This window comes from Pocillopora verrucosa, chromosome 2, assembly GCF_036669915.1.
Source record: "Pocillopora verrucosa isolate sample1 chromosome 2, ASM3666991v2, whole genome shotgun sequence".
Classification (NCBI taxonomy): Eukaryota; Metazoa; Cnidaria; class Anthozoa; order Scleractinia; family Pocilloporidae; genus Pocillopora; species Pocillopora verrucosa.
Genome location: NC_089313.1, coordinates 221,585 through 241,480, shown reverse-complemented (window position 1 = coordinate 241,480; position 19,896 = coordinate 221,585). Strand labels below are relative to the sequence as shown.

General features: G+C 36.9%; 4 protein-coding genes across 5 annotated transcripts in view; 2 read left to right on the top strand and 2 right to left on the bottom strand.

The window, feature by feature from the left end:
- The first annotated feature begins 65 nt into the window (after nucleotides 1–65).
- On the top strand, nucleotides 66–6,228 carry LOC131782530 (putative aldolase class 2 protein CC_1201). The gene is made up of 5 exons (XM_059099269.2): nucleotides 66–149; nucleotides 4,078–4,409; nucleotides 4,677–4,839; nucleotides 4,963–5,207; nucleotides 5,619–6,228. Exons 2-5 carry the CDS (start codon nucleotides 4,098–4,100, stop codon nucleotides 5,784–5,786), a joined length of 888 nt encoding a protein of 295 aa, XP_058955252.2. The 5' UTR covers nucleotides 66–149; nucleotides 4,078–4,097; the 3' UTR covers nucleotides 5,787–6,228.
- Nucleotides 1,610–3,546, bottom strand: LOC131782531 (calponin homology domain-containing protein DDB_G0272472). 2 transcript variants are annotated; one of them, XM_059099270.2, is made up of 3 exons: nucleotides 3,374–3,546; nucleotides 3,103–3,260; nucleotides 1,610–2,652 (listed from the first exon to the last, which is right to left on the bottom strand). In XM_059099270.2, the coding sequence occupies exons 1-3, from the start codon at nucleotides 3,393–3,395 to the stop codon at nucleotides 1,936–1,938; spliced, it is 897 nt and encodes a 298-aa protein (XP_058955253.1). In that variant the 5' UTR covers nucleotides 3,396–3,546; the 3' UTR covers nucleotides 1,610–1,935. The 2 variants fall into 2 exon arrangements, with proteins under 2 accessions (XP_058955253.1, XP_066018550.1); XM_066162453.1 differs by having other exon boundaries at nucleotides 1,612–2,652; nucleotides 3,103–3,257.
- Nucleotides 6,229–7,976: 1,748 nt separating the features above from the next.
- LOC131782536 (extracellular signal-regulated kinase 2) lies at nucleotides 7,977–15,173 on the top strand. Its single transcript, XM_059099276.2, has 14 exons — nucleotides 7,977–8,286; nucleotides 8,398–8,496; nucleotides 8,653–8,682; nucleotides 8,797–8,887; nucleotides 10,113–10,186; nucleotides 11,021–11,077; nucleotides 11,450–11,488; nucleotides 11,769–11,893; nucleotides 12,019–12,077; nucleotides 12,405–12,485; nucleotides 12,679–12,977; nucleotides 13,164–13,487; nucleotides 13,602–13,733; nucleotides 14,161–15,173. Exons 1-14 carry the CDS (start codon nucleotides 8,221–8,223, stop codon nucleotides 14,320–14,322), a joined length of 1,638 nt encoding a protein of 545 aa, XP_058955259.1. The 5' UTR covers nucleotides 7,977–8,220; the 3' UTR covers nucleotides 14,323–15,173.
- Nucleotides 15,174–16,826: 1,653 nt separating this feature from the next.
- Nucleotides 16,827–19,896, bottom strand: part of LOC131782472 (ubiquitin carboxyl-terminal hydrolase 32) — a 22,734-nt gene continuing 19,664 nt past the window's right edge. The window contains exons 28-32 of the mRNA XM_059099202.2: nucleotides 19,698–19,770; nucleotides 19,203–19,448; nucleotides 18,512–18,808; nucleotides 18,031–18,123; nucleotides 16,827–17,760 (exon numbers count right to left, since the gene is read on the bottom strand). Of these exons, the coding sequence (XP_058955185.2) occupies nucleotides 17,590–17,760; nucleotides 18,031–18,123; nucleotides 18,512–18,808; nucleotides 19,203–19,448; nucleotides 19,698–19,770 (880 nt within the window). The 3' untranslated portion in view covers nucleotides 16,827–17,589. The remainder of the gene's footprint in view (nucleotides 17,761–18,030; nucleotides 18,124–18,511; nucleotides 18,809–19,202; nucleotides 19,449–19,697; nucleotides 19,771–19,896) is intronic.

The following is a 19,896-nucleotide window of genomic DNA, read 5'->3' as shown; positions in this document are numbered from 1 at the left end:
TCGAACAGCAGCCAAGCCTCCTGTCCTTGACTCCAGACGCCTGGGTAAGTAAAGGCGAAGAATCATGTGACGTCATTAAGGGTGTTCTTTCAGTGGACGGGATCGGATTGAGCATCTCAACTTTTCCCACGTGAAAACAACCTTGCAAAGTAAGTTTTTGCTGCACTATCAGACAATGAGTCTTTTATAAATGAATGCACGTTACGGTTAAACATGGAGCCTGAACAATTTAAGGACATCAGTGACAAACTCGGTTGCACTTCGTGCGCCTCTTATGGTTCTTGCCACATTTAATTTTATGAGTGCTTGACGGTTCCAAGAGCGACTGCAAAGGAGGCTTTGAAATGCACAGCGACACAGAGTCTACTTGTTAATTTTTTTTAGTTCAACCCTGCAGGAACAGGGAATATTGGTCATTATAATCATCCTAAACGACTGAGAACCAGTCTCTTTGGAGCAAGGTCAAGTCGTGCGTGTAAATGACCTTCTTCAGGGATTTACTTTGGTCAACCTGCGCTTCTTACTTCACCCTCAAAGTGAGCCTCGGGTCTCTGACTAAAAAGTAAATGAATAAGAAAAATGACTTTACCTGTCTTGGATCATGAGCACATACCATAGTTTACTTCTTTTTACTACTGCTGTAGCTTTTTAATTGCAAGGTAGTTAAGGTTTAATAGGAATTATCACATTCAGCAAAAACTAGAGATGTGGTGCTGCCTAACGTTGGATGGATGTGAACTTCTCTGTTTCCAAAAGATATTTCTGAGATAGGTGTAAAACAACAGTTCAGCATCGCTACTGATGATACTCAGTGCATTTCTTTTAGTCTACATGGTTACTATCTAGATTCATTGTCCTTTTAAGTTCCTTAGGTCACTCCCTCTCAGAAAAAGACTTCTTTAATTGAATGGAAATCCATACGAGATAATCAGCAAACAGTGATACACAGAAGGAGTAGAGTATCGTTTTCTCTAAGGTCACTGTCCAAAGTGGGAATGAAATAAAAGCCACAATAGAGCAAAAGGAACATCTGTGAAAAAGCTATACAACTCCTCCTTTCTAGCCTCCTACTTTCAGAGGCATGCAACCAGTTATATGTTTTCTTGTTTGATAAATATACTTCTATGGAGAAGAACTTTTCAGTGAAAAGGAGAGAGTTATTTATGATTTCTAATAGGATACATGAAAAAATTACTCAGTTCTGATTAAGATAAATGCAGTTATCAGGTAATTCAATGCAGAAGAGGTTTAATGCACTTGATGCATGCGCTTTGCATCTGCATAATTATGATAAGCTATCTTGTATTTTTTCATGTATATTATTATGTAATCGCATGATTTTGAGCGTAATTTGGAAGAAATAAGCACAAGTAAAGTTTTTCAAAGACCACAAATTGCATTCGCCCTATGGGCTCATGCAATTTTGTTAGTATTCGTGAAAATTTACTCATGCTTATTTATTCCAAATTGTACTCAAAATCATGTGATTACCAATATAAATGGGTTAGGCAATATTTTGTCAATATTATGAGTTCAAGAAACAATTCTTTCTTAGCAAAATCATGTTTGAATAACCAAAAATCTCTCAATTTTGAAAGATCAACCAGCTCTTGCAAGAGACCGCCAAAGAATGTCTCAATAGTTTACAACCAATTTATGGAGAAATGTTCAAAATTTATTCCCAAACTAATTTACTTTAATTGCAACATTTGAATCCTTGGATGGAAATCCTTATTGATAAACACAACAATATACAACAATATTTAAAGTTTGTTTTCATTAACTATTATCATTAAGTTTCAAGCGAAGTTTCAAATTTAACAAGACAACATATGAAAAACTTTTGAAAACTACAGCCTTGTAACCATGTTTTCAGGGAAGGATATTAGATAGAGTTTGTGCAACAGGTGATGGTCATGACTCAATCTCTGTTTATCAACCCTGAGCTTTCTCAGCTCTCTGTGTCTTAATTTGTTGGTAAACCTCCTCTACATGCTTGTCATGTGCCTCCAATCTTTCTTGTAAAGCTCTGAGCAGTGCATTGCGTTTCTCCTCTGATTGTTCCAGTTTCTGCTGTAACTTCTGTTTGCAAACTTTGCTTTGTTCCTGAACAAGAGCATCTACAAGTTGCCGTGCTAGCTCAATCTTCTGAGACTTAAACTGCAGTCTCTCCTGCAGTGAGCGGATCAAAGCTTCTCGCTTCTCTGTAGTTGTTTCCATCTTCTGCTGCAAGTTAACCTCAGCTGTTTTGGATTGCTTCTCAATACTCTCTTGTAAAGAAGCCAACACTTCTTGAATGCGCTTTTCATGAGCTTGCCAACGTTCCATCTGAGCTTTGCGGTGTAACTCAAGGTTTTCCTTGCTTACTGCTTCTTTTTGTTGAATCTTCTCTTCTGCTTTTTTAGAAAATGATGCAATGATCTCTCGCAGGTTTGCTTGCACTTCTTTGATGTGTTGTTCTTTTGCGTGAAGGCGGCTGTACAATGCCTTAATCTGGGCTTCCTTGTTTTCAGAATGTGTACACATCTTTTGTTTGAGCTTTTCTTCTGCCATTCTACTTTTCTCTGCAACTGTCAACAGTTTATTCTGCTGAACTTGAACAACATGTTCACTTCTGCTAGCAGCTTTGGCCAAAACTTCACCTTCAATACTCTGTTGTAGAGATGAGATAAACAGATGTCATGCTGAATGTGGCTTTTAAGTTGCCTCACAACCTTCTATTACATGCAAAATCATTTGAGTTCTTTAAATTTTTTTGGCAGATAAAAAGAGGTCCCTTTTATAACTTAACATAACTTAATTTGGTTGTAGGAGCTAAGCAGTACATAAATAACTACAGATGAACCTAAATTAATTAAAGAGTGATGTAATCTTGTTAAAATCCGAAAAAAAAAAACACTTCAACCCGTCGTTCAACCCTTCAGTGTTGTAAATATGTTAGAAATATGTCCTTTTTATTTAAAAATTTTCAATGTTTGCCAACTGATCATGAACAATTCCGGTGAGAGCAGATGGATGAAAGCTGAAATAAGCGTATTACTTTAATTTCTACTGGTACCTGGGTTTTTTCCTCTAAAATAGGTAATCTTAAGGAACTCTAACCTTTCTTCGTTTTTCGGCTGCTAGCTGCTTTTCTACCAGCAGCTGTATGTTAAAACTTTCTTTTCCTTTCAATGGAGTTAATCGCGGCTTCCTTGCATTCTCCACTTTGGGACTCAACATGACTTCGAAAGCTACGCTGGTCCCAGTGCAATTGCCTGCTTGTTCGCAGAATAACATAAATGAATTAAGAGTATGGAACAGAACATAAAGCCCACCGATAACCGATTACAACATTCTTCCACATTTAAAGATCTTAGAAACTCTGGCTCACCTTGAGATACCACAGACGCCATTTCACAGATTCAAATTGAACTGGCGGTAACTTTTTTAAATGTGATGCTATTACTTCAAGTAAAACTGCGCTTCTTCAACACGATAACAAAAAACAGAGTCTTTCCGGTAAACGAACAACAGCTAGCTTCTAGTTCCTCCAAGTCTCATAAATGGTACAACCAACGTACGATCCAACTGACAAATGTAAAGGGCTTGATCGCGTGTTTCAAATTCCTCCCATTTTCACGTGATTTTGTAGTAGTGATTTGATTGGCCAAAATGTCTTTCGCAAAGCGCGAAACTACACCTTTGTGACTGTGTGGTCTGTAAGTAGAATGGACTGCCTCTTTCTGCTTACATATGGTTATTGTATTGAAACAATTTTTTTTTGTTTGGCTTTGTGTTTTGTTGTTGTTGTTCCCTTTATTTATTTATAATTCTGTTGACAGAAAAGAATTAAGATAATATATGCACGTTCTGATGAGTCAACTACTTGTATTTTTTTGGATTGGTAAAGCCACGGAAAACTTGAACCTTGTTACACTTCGACAAGTCTTATAACCTAGCATTTAATAACTGGCCTCAAGGGAAACAGCGAGTTTTGTTTCCCCGAAACCTTTAGTGCCCTTCTCCTCCAATCGGTAAAAGTCCTTTAATTGGGTTGGGAGGTATGACAATAAATCTTGTTTGTTTTATTTAAAGCTTGAATAGAAACACGGAATATGGCAGCTGGGTTGCGATTTCTTCCTAAGCCTTGGCGCTTCCTTCATCAGTTGAACGCTGAATTCAGCCGCCTTCCGAGAACTGCTATCCCAGCATGCAGGCTGAGTAGTACAACCTCTAAAACTCTCCTAGGTGAAGAAGCCCAAGCCGAAAATTGGCGACGCCGAGTTGATCTAGCAGCTTCTTATCGCATCTTAGAGAAGTACAACTTACATGAAGGGGTGTGTAACCATTTGAGTATGATGGCTCCTGCGGCAAATGGAGACGGTGAGGTGATGTTAGTCATCCCATATGGACTGCACTGGAGCGAGGTATCTAATCTTTTACTATCCTTTATGAATGAAGGATCTTCTTCATTGCACTCCTGCCTTTGGCATACTGTTCTGAAGGAGCTATACGATACACGCATACCAGGAGTGCCCCTATAATAAAATTTAGAAGCACATTCTGTGTTCAGACGAGTTTAAGGCTAAGGCAAAATCGGCCTGGGAGATTGAGATATCTCGGGATCGGCTTAGTGCCACGCTAATTGTGACAATGGTATTTTTTATTCTGATTCATAGTTGTTTGTTTTAAAGGTTAAAGCCTCTTCATTTGTTGGCTTAAATGTGAATCGTGAAGTGGTCGAGGGAGAAGGTGAAGCAGACATAGCTGCCTCTACAATTCACATGGGAGTTCATAGAGCTCGACCAGATGCTGTTTGTGCCTTCCACGTACATCCACCATACTGCACGGCTTTAGGTATCTTTCCAAATTGTCATCGATTTTTCGTAATATCGTTGGGACGAGGATTCCCCCGCGTAGTCGAAATTTTGCTTGATCGTATTTTAATCGTTTTAGCCGATGATTTTTGCTTCTTTTTAGGAACCTTAAAAAATCCCGAGCTTGGAATGCACAGTCAAAACGCCTGTATGTTTTACAACCAAATTGCTTACGATCGAGTGTACAGTGGGCCAAGTGTAGATGAGGAAGAGGGCATGCGCACAGCAAAACAGCTTGGGGACAAGTCGGTACTGTTTATGTGTAATCACGGGGTACTAGTGGTGGCACCTAATGCTGCAAGAGCTATGGATCATACTTATTATCTAGAGCGTGCCTGCATGAACCAGGTTAGATTTGCCGAATTATTATGAATTATTCCTGCTATTACAAAAGTAGGGATCCATGATTTATTCTCTCGCTGGCACCATATGTGCAAGGACATGAGGACTATACAGGTGATGAATTTCCAAATATTATTTGAATCAGTCTGCCTATTCACAGTGCGAGGTCCGAGACAATAGCGTTCTAATTCTTTAATGAACTAAAATCTATGACAACAAGCTATGATTAATTAAACTTCGGAAGTCACCCCTAAGTAAGGGAAACTTTTAGCAACATAGAGTAATAAATTTTGTAGGTGAGCACAACGCATTCGTTGGGTGACGGCCTCATCAAATTTGTGCGCACCAAGCTAAAGTAAAAGGAACCTTTCCGAGACATTGATGGAAACTTTAACAAGAGTTTCTTTCTTTCCTTAGGTCCTGGCAATGTCGACTGGACAAGAATTGTTTGAAATACCGGACGAAGTAGCCAAGTTTGCATATGAACAAATTGACGGACCAGGAATAAGACAAAAATATTGCGATGCTCATTTTGAAGGCATGAAAAGAATTCTCTCCAAGGAGTGTCCCGACTTCATGGAATAAGCAGTCATGGGCCATGAAGTTCATCTCCCTTATGGGAGAAATTGACTTAGTTGGCTCTTTTTTTTCATAAACTATCAGTGACTGTTTGCAGTATCTTACAAAAACTTAGCCAGAGTGTTGAACGGTTTTCCTCATGTAGTAAACTTCAAAACGATCCTGTTTTGTCGTTGTTGTTTGAGGTTTTGTGTTTTTACTTCGAAATATATTCACATAAAGTATTGAATTGCTCAACAATCGTACAGCTAAAACAGCGTATCAGCTAAATGTGTATACCTTTTTCCAGTGATGGTCCGAGAACTTCTACATTTTGCCCTGAAAATAGCGCAGATTATACTTTGGTAGAGTTTTTTTGTATTGATGGAAGAGAATGTGAATCTAATGTCGGGTTATAGATAAGACATCAAATAACTTAGAAGGGGCAAATAAAAGATATTTTGTTGTACCTGGCGAGCTTAATAGCCCACACTTTCGAAGCTTTACCATGAAGCGGCTTGCGAGCTGTTTCTGCTTTTAACCCCAAGATGAGTTGAAAAAAGATTGAACAATTGAAAGAAAAAGAATTCATACATATATATTTTTATATATACATAACAGGCTAGCCTACGTGTAGCCGTACCCTTCCCCCGCCAAGGTGAAACGGTGGCGAGGCATCGCTACCGTTTCACTTTTGGGGGGAGGGTATGGCTACACGTAGGCTAATAAAAGGCGCACTAAGAAGGAGGAAAACGCGTCTCCTTCCTTCCTCCTGCAGAAGATCCCAAGCTCTTCGCACTCGTAACTAGTCCTTCGCGAAGTTACTCGCGTTTTGCGCTTATGTACCAGACAGGAAAGCAGCTAATTGGTACTGTAGGCGCCTCAAATCAAGGTAGTCTAACCACCGGAGCCCAGATGATCGGCGGGCTCGTAACCGGTAATAATACAGTATACTTTGATATTGATAGACAAATTTTGGTACCTTCGCTAAATTTCTCGAGTCCCAAGTACTGATGATATAAATAAGATAAGTACTCTTTAGCAAAGCGGTATCAAGATTATTCGCTCACAAAGGAAGAACGCATTGAAAGAATTTGGTGACTGAATTTCATTCGTTCTTTCACATTTCACTGAATTAAAGATGGTCAAATCAGATGGTAGAAGGAAGTCAGCAACTGGTATTTGCTGAATAACACATCACTATTGACTGGTATGGTGCATAAGATACTGACCATGCCACTGACAGTTCCATTTTCCACTTGCTGTTTTTTTCATGAACTTAAGTAACTGAGATTCTTTTATGTCACACAAGTTAGCTGTGAATGTTTCTTGTTAGAGGATCTTATACGTGTCCCGTGACTTGTGGAAAAATTCAATTTAAAGGTACCCGTGGTGGCCTTTTCTATATATTCATTAAGATAACTGAGGCAGATATAGAGTTGTTCATAGCTCATAACATATTTGCACAAAAGTTTCTTGGTTAAATTCAATTTAGCCGCCGAACTCGGCGATCTTTTTTCCATGTAATGAACAAAGAAGTATTATCCGTAGCAGGAATCTTCTGTTCAGGGAGGAACATTTTCCCGAATTGAAAATAAATTCAATTAGTAACAACATAAAGTAGGAGGTCTATGACGTCATAAACTGAGAGTAGAATTCTCGCTATTGGAATACTTCAGTTGCGTAGATTTAGATGCTTACCACAAAAAGTTCACGAACACATTTTAGGGAGAGTCAGAGAGATGAAAGCTTGATCATGCCTTCTATGCACGTGAACGACATAGAGCTTTAATGATCGCCATGCTGACATGTGATCACCCCGTGTAAAGCTATTCACTAAACGGTCATTCTAAACGAGGATCGTGTTCTAAAATTGAACACAGAAAGAAACCTAATGGTTCCTTTTTGTTGCTCTGAAATAGAATTCTGCAACTAAAACATGAATCAAGATTTGGTACGCCTTATTGCAGCTGATATCACAAAATACATAATTTAAAAATGTTTTGGTTTTGCTCTATTGAACACTTCTGATAACCTTTAGATCGATCAATATTCTCAATTTTGTGATGTCGGGTTTGTCACGGGCTGGTAAGCTGAAGTGAATCTACGCATTTTCCGTAAAAACTGCGTCATCACCCTAAAAGGATACCTCTAATTAAATTCTTACTCGGCATTCTACGCGTTATTCACACGGGAAATATTGGGGCACACAGGATGGCTGACAGTCCTGCGATGTACAAATTACATAACGATGAAATGAGTCTAAAATAGATGACATGACATCAGTACGGTCTCCAATGGGTGCCATAGCAACTATTTATCGTAAACCATTTACGAAAACCAATCAGAACAAAGAATCGATTGAGTTCTGTTTTAAACCACAATGCAAGCTTGGTATTGTTTCATAGTTGAGCGAAATTCATCGTGGGTTCCTCTGTTCTCCGTGACGAAGTTTTGAATCATGAGTGCTGAAATAGATACGCACATAACGAAGAAATATGAAATCAAGAAACGTTTGGGAAAAGGAGTAAGTAACTGGCTTTTATCGTTGAGATTTTGCGCAATGCGCGCCATGTTTCACCGCAAGTTATTGATTTGCCGGCGTGTTCGCTCTTACTAAGTTTCACGATGTTTTTAGGCTTATGGAATCGTCTGGAAAGCTATCGATCGACGAACGGGAGAAGTCGTTGCCGTCAAAAAGATTTTTGACGCTTTTAGAAACCAAACTGACGCTCAGGTATGTGTTGTACATAAATTTTGCCGCGTGATGTACTTTGGACGCTATTTCTATGAAATATTTGGATCTGTAAAGAAGAGTACTCTCCTGTATGAACCACTCGAAATTACGGAATTGTAATTATTACTCATCATTGTGTTATACTTTGTATTACAGAGAACCTTTCGTGAGATTTGTTTTCTTCAGGTATGTAATTTAAATAACTAGTGAAAATTTTTCGTAGAGGAAGTTATATTTTTGTACCGCTGTCTTTCATTTTCTGCGCGAAATGTTGATTTCCGTGTCCTGTGTTTATTCCAGGAATTTGGAGATCACGACAACATCATCAAACTGCTAAACGTAATAAAAGCAGATAATGATAAAGACATCTACCTGGTTTTTGAATATATGGGTAAGTTAATTTTTGAATTAATTGTGAGTTTTGAATCCCAATCATAGAATTTGTTCATTCAACTTTAGGGTTTTAGTTGAAACTATGATTTTGTGATACATACATGATTTTTATGAACCGACATTAAGTTGAGCCTTGGAATATTCCAGTTCATATTGCTTAAAATCAGACATTTCGTCCAGGGCCAATAGCCGACTCGTTTAGCTTATGCTAAAATGGGATCGCGTCTGTTTCCTATCGTGTTTTGGTAATTTGCATGTTCGGCCTCCTTCGATTATATTGAGTCATTTCCTTCGCTCTAGTTCTCTTAGTTTAGGTGAGCATGCCGAGTATCTTAGTTTCAGAGCCGATATTCGAGGAAGCTAGTGTAATTCTATGGCCTAACACTAAATAATACTCAACTTTCTACGTGAAAAGAATGAAATTTGTTCACCAACGATGAAGCATCGTGCTTTTTTATTAATCATAACATTCGGTAATCCGTGCAATTCATTATGCTCTTGAATTCGTGACAGATAAAGAAGAAAAGCAAATCAACAATATGGTATTTTGAGGGAATGTCTGGTTTCTGACATTTTCAATATTATGTATTTTGGTGTGTTATTTATTCATATTTCTAGAACTTGTGTATTGTGATTTGAACGTTTAATATTCATAATTCTTAAGGGGTTTGGATTAACTCATCCCTTTGGAAATTGTACAAGAACTTGTGGCTGCACGAGTGATTCAGTGCACAAGTGTGATTGGACTAGATCTATTTTCAGCTTGCAAGTCAGTAATTTTAGCATTAATTTCTCTAAGTTTTAAGAGTACTCCACCTAAAGAGCAAGGGTAATACAAGTTTATGAACTTTCTTTCAGTTGTCAAACTTTTAAGCACAGTTCGATTTGGATTGCAAATTTTCTTCATCTATTATTATGATTTTTAAGTGCATGGACATGAAATACTTGTATGATGAACGATCCTAAAGACAGAACCATTTGTAACCTTTTTCTCTATTTTAGTCCCTAATAGCTTTTCAAATTGTCATTTTTGCATTCCATTTCACAGCTTTGTGGTCAAATCCTAGTGTTAGCACCTGTAAGCCTTATGGTACATCACTTACAACTATGAAAGGATGTAGGAATTTTGACCAGTGATTTACATCATCAGTTGAAATAGTTAACACATTTATATCAAAATTAGGAATTAGCTGTGTTTTTTACACTTTTGATTTTACTGACAGATACTGATCTTCATAATGTAATAAAGAAAGGAAACATTCTTAAAGATATACACAAAAGATATATTATGTATCAGGTAAGGTACTTCAGTTTAATAAATTAGTATAAAGTTGATTACAGGTGGAAAACAGTGGTAACTTCTCCTGAAGAAGACACTGAGGAATCATAATATTGTATCATTTAAATTTCTATGCATTTCAATTCTTAATATTAAGCGGGAAATTGTACCTGTCAGAGTTGGGTTTATTACCTTGCCTCATACATTTATTGAAGACCATTATGGCAATTATTTTGAAGAGTAGAACTCTTGCATAAATCTAAGTGCTCTAAATGGCTGAAGATCTTTGAAGAACTTTTCCCAGAAGCTTTTAATTAACTTAATTTATTGTCAAAGGAAGGCATCAAGCGTGATGTGCTTTTCTCGCCAATGATCAATATTGTTTGAGAGTTTTCTGTATTGTTCAATGGTCATAAGACAAAATTCTCATTTTAAAATCTACTCTGAATTTTTTGTGCTTTCATTCTCTGGATACAAACATTATTTTGTACTCACAAAACTTTGAAAATCATCTTGAAGGTTAAATTTAAAATCTTGATGTATAGTTGGAAATTATCATCTCATTATATGAGGAGCTGTTTAACATCAGTGGACATTATATTTATCATAATGTACTAGTCATTTTTAAGATGAACAAATGTGCCTTCACATGTAAGAATTTATGGATTGCTGATCATGTTTTATTCTGTTCTTGGCAAGTTGTAACATCTTTGGAATGTTTTAGATGGTGGTATTATTCGCCCCTTTAATGGTAATTAGTTCCTTCTGTGACATCAGGAGGGAGAACCCTTCCATTTTATCGGCAGTATATTGGATATATGGTTTGTAATATTGTGATTATTTGTGCTGCAGATATTTAGGGCAGTTATGTACCTACACTCAGGAAATGTCATACACAGAGATCAAAAGGTATGATAATAATTCATAGTACATCTTCCTAATTTTCATATTTGTTCTGCAAAGCTGAGTGGTATTCAAAAGATTTTTTTGGCTTAACATGCAATGGAAAGTATGCCGAAAAATTATAGTATAACATGTAACTTTTCAAAATGTAATTCATCATCCAGCAAATAGGGATTATAGTAGGGAGAGGTTGTTGATGGAATACCAAATTCTCTTCATATATATATATATGTATGGAGATGTATGGCAGCTAGAAGAGAGAAACTTTAATCAGACTGTGGAAGTTGATGGGATTAAAATTATCTCAGGATTTGTTTAAAAAGGCTTGGCAAATGAGTCGAAAAGCAAGTTTACAAGGTATTCTTAATTTTCTTTCAGCCAAGTAATGTCCTCCTGGATTCAGAGTGTTTTGTTAAGGTAAGTCATAAATTTTTATCAAATGTTGCAAGATTTCCAGCTAGAATGGTAGGAATAAACTATTATTGATGATGTACTCCTTCTTTAGCACATTCATTCACATTCATTCTAATATACAGATGTAGTGCTGTTGTTGTTTTATTGTGTTTATATACTCAAAGAATATTTTACTGTAACATGCCAGGTTCATTGAATGAAAATAGCAAGGATGAAAAATACTCATTTTAGGCAGGATTCATAGTATTTCTATTTACCTGATTGATTAATTTGCACGTTGCAGATGTGTGACTTTGGTCTAGCTAGATCAGTTACCAGTATGACGCAAGAAGCTGGTGATCCAAGTTTAACAGATTATGTGGCAACACGCTGGTACAGAGCTCCTGAAATTCTGCTAGCATCACCAAGGTAAAGCAAGAGAATCTCTTCATCTTTAAAAAGTTCAAGAGCTTTAACTTCATATTTCTAAACCTGTCTGACATAGTGTTAACTACAATCATTGTAAAAATTATTTTATCATTTCTTCCTCTCAGGTATACAAAGGGTGTAGATATGTGGTCTCTAGGATGTATTTTAGGAGAGATGCTTTTAGGTAAGTTCAAAATCTGTCACTTGAAGAACTTACTTGATGCTCACCTCTCTCCTCTCATTGTCATTTTTTCAGCTGAATTTTTTTCTTCGTTCATAATCCAAAAGCTTTAGTGTGGCATTCAAATTATCACAGTCAGTCAACTGTATGTGAAATACTGGTAATTCAGTTTAAGGCTTGGCTTCCATTCAGTTAAGAGTATCTGAACCACCCAATTGGAGTAGAGGGAAATTCTAACTTGTATTTGTTTTTGTAAAAACTGAAGAAGAAATCATCTTTACCCATACTGTATTTTGCATTTTTTTCTTAACAATTGTACTATGGTTGCAGGGAAACCAATATTTCCAGGAACATCAACTTTAGATCAAATAGAGAAAATTATGACAATAATCCCCACACCATCTAGACAAGGTAATGTTGCTGTTGGCAAAATCTCTCATTTCTGCGATAGTGTGAAATTGCAGTTTGTTGTCAGTGTTAGCTAATGTTACACCCATGGTTTTAACTCCTTTGCTAAGGAGGAAATTAATTTTTTGTCATTTTCTTCTGAAAATTACTTGCTGTTACAGCTGTATTAACATGATCTTTCTTCTGTGTATCATAGATATTGACAGCATCAAGTCACAATACAGTTCATCAGTGTTAGACAGAATGACCTGCAAACCTAAGAAAAGTCTTGAAGAAATTCTTCCAAATGCACCACCAGATGGAATTGATCTGTTGAAAAAACTACTTCAGTTTAACCCTGACAAGCGACTGACAGCAGAGCAGGCTTTAAGTCATCCATATGTAGCAAGATTTCATAACCCTGAAGAAGAACCATCAATGGACTATGATGTGATTCCTGCCCTGAATGACGATGTTCAGTTAAGCGTGGAGGAGTATCGTGTTAAACTTTATGAGGTTGGTTTGAGGCTTAATTTCAGAGAAAGAGTCTAAAGAGTCTAGTTTTGAGGCGGGATTGTTTAAAAAGTGACTGTAGTTATTTTAATAGCTTTGGACTTTTCAGTTGAAATTTTTTGTGGTAAATTTTGTGACACATCTTAGATAGTATACTCATTATTAACCTCTCTATTGTTTTTTTGGCAGAGTATCATTCAGAAGAAAACCACCATCAGAAGAAAAAGAAGGGAGATTTTTCTTCAGGATCAGAAGCAGAAACATGCACAGGCTGCTGAGCAAGCAAGGCAGCAGGAGAGGGAGTCTCAGCCCCTCAAACAAGTTGAAAACTACACTCATACTTCAAGCATCACTCAAGCACACCAACCCACACACAGCTCACCAGTCAAATCACCTGTTCATAGGAGTGAGGGAGTGACTGTAGCTTTTGGAAGAACTACCAAGATACAGCACCAAAGATCACCTTCTGCTGGAAAGAGCATGGTGAGAAGGCACAGCTTAGAAAATGACAGTGTAAGCACAGTTCAGTTGTCTAGTCAGCTTTTACTCTTTCCACAACCTTCGTCTCTCTTAATTATTATGTTGTATACCTTCAAATCACAGAAGATTTGTTTCCTGTCCTTACAGGTTATGTCCCCACCGAGGCAAAACCCAGCAGGACGTGCAAGGCCCATATCTGCACAAGTGAAGCCCAAGAACACCATAATCACACGTAGTAATAGTGCTGACAAACTTCTACAAGTGACAAGTGCTCGCCTCGTAAGTTTTCAACTGATCTAACTCCTTATTCTCAAATCTAATTACCTTGCATGCTAGTCTTGAGAACATGTTTTTCTATTTAACACAGTGTCCTGTATAAAGTATTTTACTTGTATCACTAGTTCACTTGAAGATAATGTAGTCCCATCTGTTCATTCATTGAGTGAGTTGAAGGGTTAGATTAATCAAAGCAGGAGTTGTTGTAAGAATGAGGCTATTCCCTTCTTTCTGTTTTATTTGCTTGTTTTCATTTTTACCTCTTATTTTTTAATTTGCGATATATATTAGTTTTCCAGTCTTCTTCCTCATTAGTTACCCATATTGGTATGGATAGGAACTTGATCTTGTTGCACTCTCTAATGGTCCTTTAACCTACTATATATGTGTAACTTGAATTTCATAAGTAACCTCCTTGTTTGGTTCTTAGGTTCCAGCTCAAAGACCTCCTTCAGCTAAAGCAATACACAGACCAGCCAGGAAACCTGTCCCCAATCCAAATCTGAGTCGATCCCCTTTTGAAAGTTATGCACAAACACATGGAACAATATCAAAAAGTTCACTAAAATCTCTACAATCCAGAGTTTGGTAAATTTATTATCTATAGGCTCTTTTATAATTGAACCGTTTTATTGCTTGAAATTTCTCAATTGCTTTCCTGAGGTTATCCACAGGGAACTTTGTACTTAATTAATTTATTCAGTATGTAAGTGTAATAAAGATATAAATCAATTTATGCAGACTTTGAATTTTGCTTAGCTTCTTTTTGCCACAGTTTTATATGTTGGGAAAGTACTACTTTAACAATTTTATGTAAAAATTATTGAGTTAGTCAAATTGTAAATAAATTATATCAGCAGCCAAATGATTGTAAAAATTATTGTAAATCTCTTAATTACCTGCTAAATTGAAAAGTGATCACATCAAAGCATTTTTTCTTATCAGCAGTTCAGAGTATTATTTTGCCATATGTAGTACAATTAAAGGAAACATCTTTTCCACCCAATATTTAAATTTTGAGTTTATTTGCAAGATTTTGTAGATGATAGTATTGAAAATTGAGTTAGGAAACTGTGATATTTCAAAGAACAATTGTTGTTTTGAGAAGTATTTCTATAATATGATGCTTACATGTCAGGGTAACTTTAAATAATACATTAAATTAAGGCTACAACTCAGAAACAAATGCTCATACTAAGGAAGAGTTCAATAAACTGTCATTCTCTCTACATTTTGATTCTCTTTACATTATATTGGCCACAACTGAATTCAGCTAATTTCCTTGAAATTTCTGTGAATAGTAAGTTATATTTTGGAAGAGGAAATATGGTAGATTTGTACATATTGCTTCTGTTGCATATTTTTGTCTCTTGTATAACTATGGAAAAAGTTGAGGATTTATTGTCAACTGTGGATTTGTCAAAAATAAACTTTCAAAGCCTAGTGTTGCCTACCTAGTAGTTTGTCAATTGATTCTTGACTCCACCTGCTAAAAATTGCAGGAAGAGAAATAAGTTTCATGTTGGTAATGAATTACAGTACTCATCACCAAAGTAATTTTCCTGCCTGCACTAAAAAGTTCGAGATACCCCCCAAAAAAGGTCTGGGAATGACCCTGGAGTTCCTATGATCAATATAACAACTAATTAGGTTCCAAGAGGGGTTTTTCCAGAACAATCTGTCGTGTCTTGTAGAGAGTACAAAATGCTGTGTTGTATGCAATTGTCTGAGTCAGCCTCTGAGTTTGAGGGCTGAGAAAGTAGTTGTGAATATAGAAATGATAATTCATTTTCTGTACAAAAGTGACCAATGTTACCTGGGCCCTGAAAAGCTGTGCTCCCAAGCTTAGTATCAATAATTGTTCTATTATAGTATTCTGTACCTCAAAACATTCCCTGAATAGAGGATATCAGCCTACTCTGCTGAATGTTGTTGAGACAAAAAGTAGATGGAAGAATTTTGTGAACCCAAATCATATCAATACAAAATCAAACGGCAAAATTACAGAAGCATCTTTTATTGTCTTAAGGCACTAAATTAATTACGTTTGCTCCTACAAACATACGAGAGGTATAATGAACTTCATCAACAGGAAACACCGACATTTTGCATGTAAAGATCTCAAACAGATTGTAAACAGAAAACTATGGAGGTTTATGAAAAGAAGGAGGAAAAATTTCATCTGCCAAACTGCTTAATTTAACACTGATAACTCGCAGGATTTAAGCCTTAGTGTAGGATAGACTGCATTTCTGGAGTCCCCAGACTGCTTTGGACAACTTTAAAAATCTCTCCAGTCTTTCAAGAGACACTGACCGTAGTGCACTAGATAATAATGTAACTGACTAAAACTTGCCGTAAAATTGAAAAAGAGAGAGAAAAATGGAAGCTTTTGATGTCCTCAACTGGCTTTTGACAACAAAATTCTTCAAGCTAAAGACTTGATCACTTAATTTTTTCGCTCTTTGAGCAGTTTGCTCATTAAGTACTTTTCATCGTCAGTACCCTTTTTAAAATTTCCCGTTATTTAGATGGGCTATTAAGATTACTTAAGTAAAGTTTTACAACGCTAATTAGAAAAATCTTTAAAAATCCTAAAACCTAAATTCCCAAAAACTTTCTTTACAGCCACCTAAACAGTCATTTTAAGCTTAGCTATGAATAATCTTTCTTTCTTTTGTCTATTTTGCTGCACTGCTTAGTTTTGAGAATTGTTTCAACTTCTTTGCTGGAACACAATCTCGAAGGGGTTTCAGAACAGTTTGTGCACTTTTCAAAATAAGCCAATTTTTTAAGTCCATCATTTGAGATAAATGTTTATCTTCTCCACCCTTAAGTGTGCTCATTCCGTTTTGGTTTTTCTGCCCTTTCACGTGTTTGTCCATCTAAGCAAAAAATTACTTTCACGTTTATTTGCATGAAACGAAATTTGGTGTCGTGTCACAACACTTGATAAGACCCCTTGTATATTTAGAGCTTCGCACAATCTCTTATTCTTTTGAAAAGAAAACCTCACTGTCTTCTTTCACTCTTAATAAAGACGGATCTTGGAAAAAGGGAGTTTAGAAAGTCACAACGGCAAGGCCTGGGAAAATGTTGATTGAAATAAATATTTAATTTCTCCTGAGAATTTTGAGAGTAGCTTGCCTTCTACGACGGCGTCAGACCTTCCATTCAGAATAGCATGTGAATGTAGGGTTGAGTTTAAAGGAAAAACGTGAATACTTTACTGTCGGAGTTCCCATTCTCAGAGTGCGCAAAATTTGGCGATTTAACGCTGTTGCCTTGGAGAGAAGGACTTGAAAATGTATAACGTTTTAAGACGCAGGGTCAAAGTTATTGTTCTGCTCATTAAACCTTTCGTTTCGCTACGTTCTCGTTGCAGTCGTGGTTTTCTTTAAACTCCTTACTGAGAGTTAATGAAGAAATCTACAGCGGCTCTCATTCGTATCAAGGTTAAATCAAGTCTTCTGTGCATTTTTATAAAATACACAGGGCTTTAAGTAGATTACGTAAGAACATTCAAAATGGGAAAAAACAATTAGTTTTCATTCAATTTCCCATAATACTCAGACCCCCTTCCCGGAAAAAATTAATGTCGCACATTGACACAGAAGAATGTCATCGAAAAAAGTAATTCAACGAGCTTAAAGCACACAAACAAATAATGGGTACGCTAATATTATTCCTTTCATAATTTGTGTGATACCAGGGGAATTTAAAAATAAAATTTCTATGTCGATATATTTACAGCATTTTTGATAATTTACATTTGCGTAAGAGTTCATCCCATAAAAGTTTCAATAGAAAAATTGTCTTTAAATTAGTTTTGTTCCTGTGCAGAATATTTTTTAGGGTTTTACTGTAAGATGCAAAGTTTTTTCACGTCGTTTTCATATTCCTCGTCGTCACTTGCAGAATCTGGTGTTTGGCCACTGAAGTTAGGAAGAAACGCTCGTTCGTCCATGCCGTCTTGCTGATAGAACAGCATGTAGGGTGAGTCTTTTTGTAGCTTGGTGCTGTCACACTCCTGGAAAAACAGATAACTATCTCATTGGTCATGGTAAAAACAAGGAAGTCGATTTTTCTGAATTCACACACGTTCACTAATTTTTCATTTGCGTGCCTCTTAAACTCTCAAATATCTTTCCACCTTTTGAGGCAACAGAAAGCAGAGAACAAAAAATCCTAAAATTTTACGCACGCCACTTCTGTTTTCTTATTAGACTTATTCCTTTTTTCTGTTCTTTTTTCTTCCTCCACCCACCCCGCCCCCACAAGTATTTATATATGAACTAACCTTGCAACTACTGTCGTTGTAGCAGTACCATCTTTTATTTGGGTTGTGCGCGTATGAAATGTAGTGCCCTCCTCCCAGTACTCCAGTGTGACACTGACGATTACAAAGCATATTGAATGTTCACGAGAGGCGTTCCAGACCAATATGACGTGTTTGACACGTACCAAACGTACTACCAATGGGTTTCTCATATAAACGTATTAAATATTTAAGATATACACTTGATTTGTTCATGTTGTATGTGGTCAGATTCAACACTTTTTTTTTTAAATAAAAGAAACCTTTTTATAAGAACGTTCAGGATGAGATTAACCAAACTTTTCAGAACATACTAAGAACCTACCCAGGCCGAAAGTCAGTTAAGAGGGACAAAGAAATATAAAACAGTGGTCCAACAGGAGAATTAATTCAAATACTTAGGGACATTTTTGATATTGATTTATCTGACTGGCTTGAGAGTTCACGAATGAATAAGACATACCGACATAGCATAAATACGATAGGTTGGTGTCTCTGTCTGTGAACCTTCACTCCTTAACGCTGCCATGCTGCCACTTTCACTTCTACGTTCATCTACAGAATTTAGCTCCGTGACGTCAGAGATCGTAGCATTTACGGTGGCATCGCCAACAGGCTTCATTTCCAGCATCCCCTCAGGGTGGACTTTAGCTGAGTTGAGGCTTATACAAGAGGACTGGCGCGAAGGAGGTTTGCTGGTCTGGTTTAGTTCCACCTGACTGGAACTCAGTTCACCAGATGAACTCTGGGAAGACGACTCCTGTTGGGATATACTTCATTTAGTAATCCTTAGTTAAGTTTGTGTCACTTTTAAAAGGAAGTAAAGTGTATGACCTGAAAGAATATTAATGCAATAAAATATGGGTAAGATTCTACGGAAAGAGTTCAGAGCCCTCCTCAAAGTGTAAGCAGCTATGAAACGTGTGCACACCTTACTACCAGATGCAAAATTTGTTTCAAAGTTGTTGTTATAAGTATGAAAGATGGTCGGTGGAAGATTAGGATCACTTTTTATGTCATATCATTAAATACACCATATCAACAAAACAAAGTATGTGATCAAGACTGAGTGCAATTCTTTCAGTGTAACCTGAATATCATTTCCATGCTGACACCAGAACCACCTAGTACACAAGCGTGCAAAATAGCCTCACCTCGCTACCCTTGCGGGACGCTTCCTCTTTCTTGTCTCCAGGCTCCTCCTCGGGTTCAGGTTCCTCGCTGCTCTTGACATTTACTGTGGTGACTCCACCTGACTCTGAGTTCCCTGCACTATTTGGGCGAAAAAATCGCTTGGCCAGGAAGGCTGAAGGATCGAAACCTTCCATGGGAAACTGCACAACTTTATTAGACTTTACCCAGTGGCCATTTACGAACTGAAACCGCTTCAAGTGAATAATCTACAAAGCAAAAAGAAGACGGCACAAGTGGACAGTAGTTATAAGATACATGCAGCTAGGATCAGCTACTTCAACGCCTTCCAGCACATAAATAGAAAAGTACACCTCGTCCCAGAGTTAGAAAAAAAACACTTAAGCATTAAGTAGATTTTTTTCCTCAGCGAGTTAAAAAGCTTATTACCAACATCAGAATAATCTCACCAGTTTGGACTTCTGCACAAAAGAATCAGAGCAGAACTAAATTCTTACCAAAATTGGGGGGAGACTCCAGATATCAAGTTTCTTCACTGCTAATCTGTGTTTCTTACACTTGTTGCAATACCTAAGATTTAGATATAGTTTTGAATAAGTGGTTTTCATAGCAAGGGATGTGAACGAGGATGTGTTGTAGCATGCTTTACTAGTGAGAGTAACCAGTGAAAGTAACTGGAGTTTTGACAAACTGATC

Bases quoted from the DNA above. Each gene is read 5' to 3' on its own strand.
- LOC131782530 (XM_059099269.2), top strand. From the start codon at position 4,098: ATGGCAGCTGGGTTGCGATTTCTTCCTAAGCCTTGGCGCTTCCTTCAT. The intron at 4,410-4,676 runs GTATCTAATCTT...TTTGTTTTAAAG, and splicing joins ATGGACTGCACTGGAGCGAG to GTTAAAGCCTCTTCATTTGT. The intron at 5,208-5,618 runs GTTAGATTTGCC...TTCTTTCCTTAG, and splicing joins AGCGTGCCTGCATGAACCAG to GTCCTGGCAATGTCGACTGG.
- LOC131782531 (XM_059099270.2), bottom strand. From the start codon at position 3,395: ATGGCGTCTGTGGTATCTCAAG. The intron at 3,261-3,373 runs GTGAGCCAGAGT...TCTGCGAACAAG, and splicing joins GGCGTCTGTGGTATCTCAAG to CAGGCAATTGCACTGGGACC. The intron at 2,653-3,102 runs GTTAGAGTTCCT...TCTCTACAACAG, and splicing joins CAGCCGAAAAACGAAGAAAG to AGTATTGAAGGTGAAGTTTT.
- LOC131782536 (XM_059099276.2), top strand. From the start codon at position 8,221: ATGAGTGCTGAAATAGATACGCACATAACGAAGAAATATGAAATCAAG. The intron at 8,287-8,397 runs GTAAGTAACTGG...CGATGTTTTTAG, and splicing joins AGAAACGTTTGGGAAAAGGA to GCTTATGGAATCGTCTGGAA. The intron at 8,683-8,796 runs GTATGTAATTTA...TGTTTATTCCAG, and splicing joins GTGAGATTTGTTTTCTTCAG to GAATTTGGAGATCACGACAA.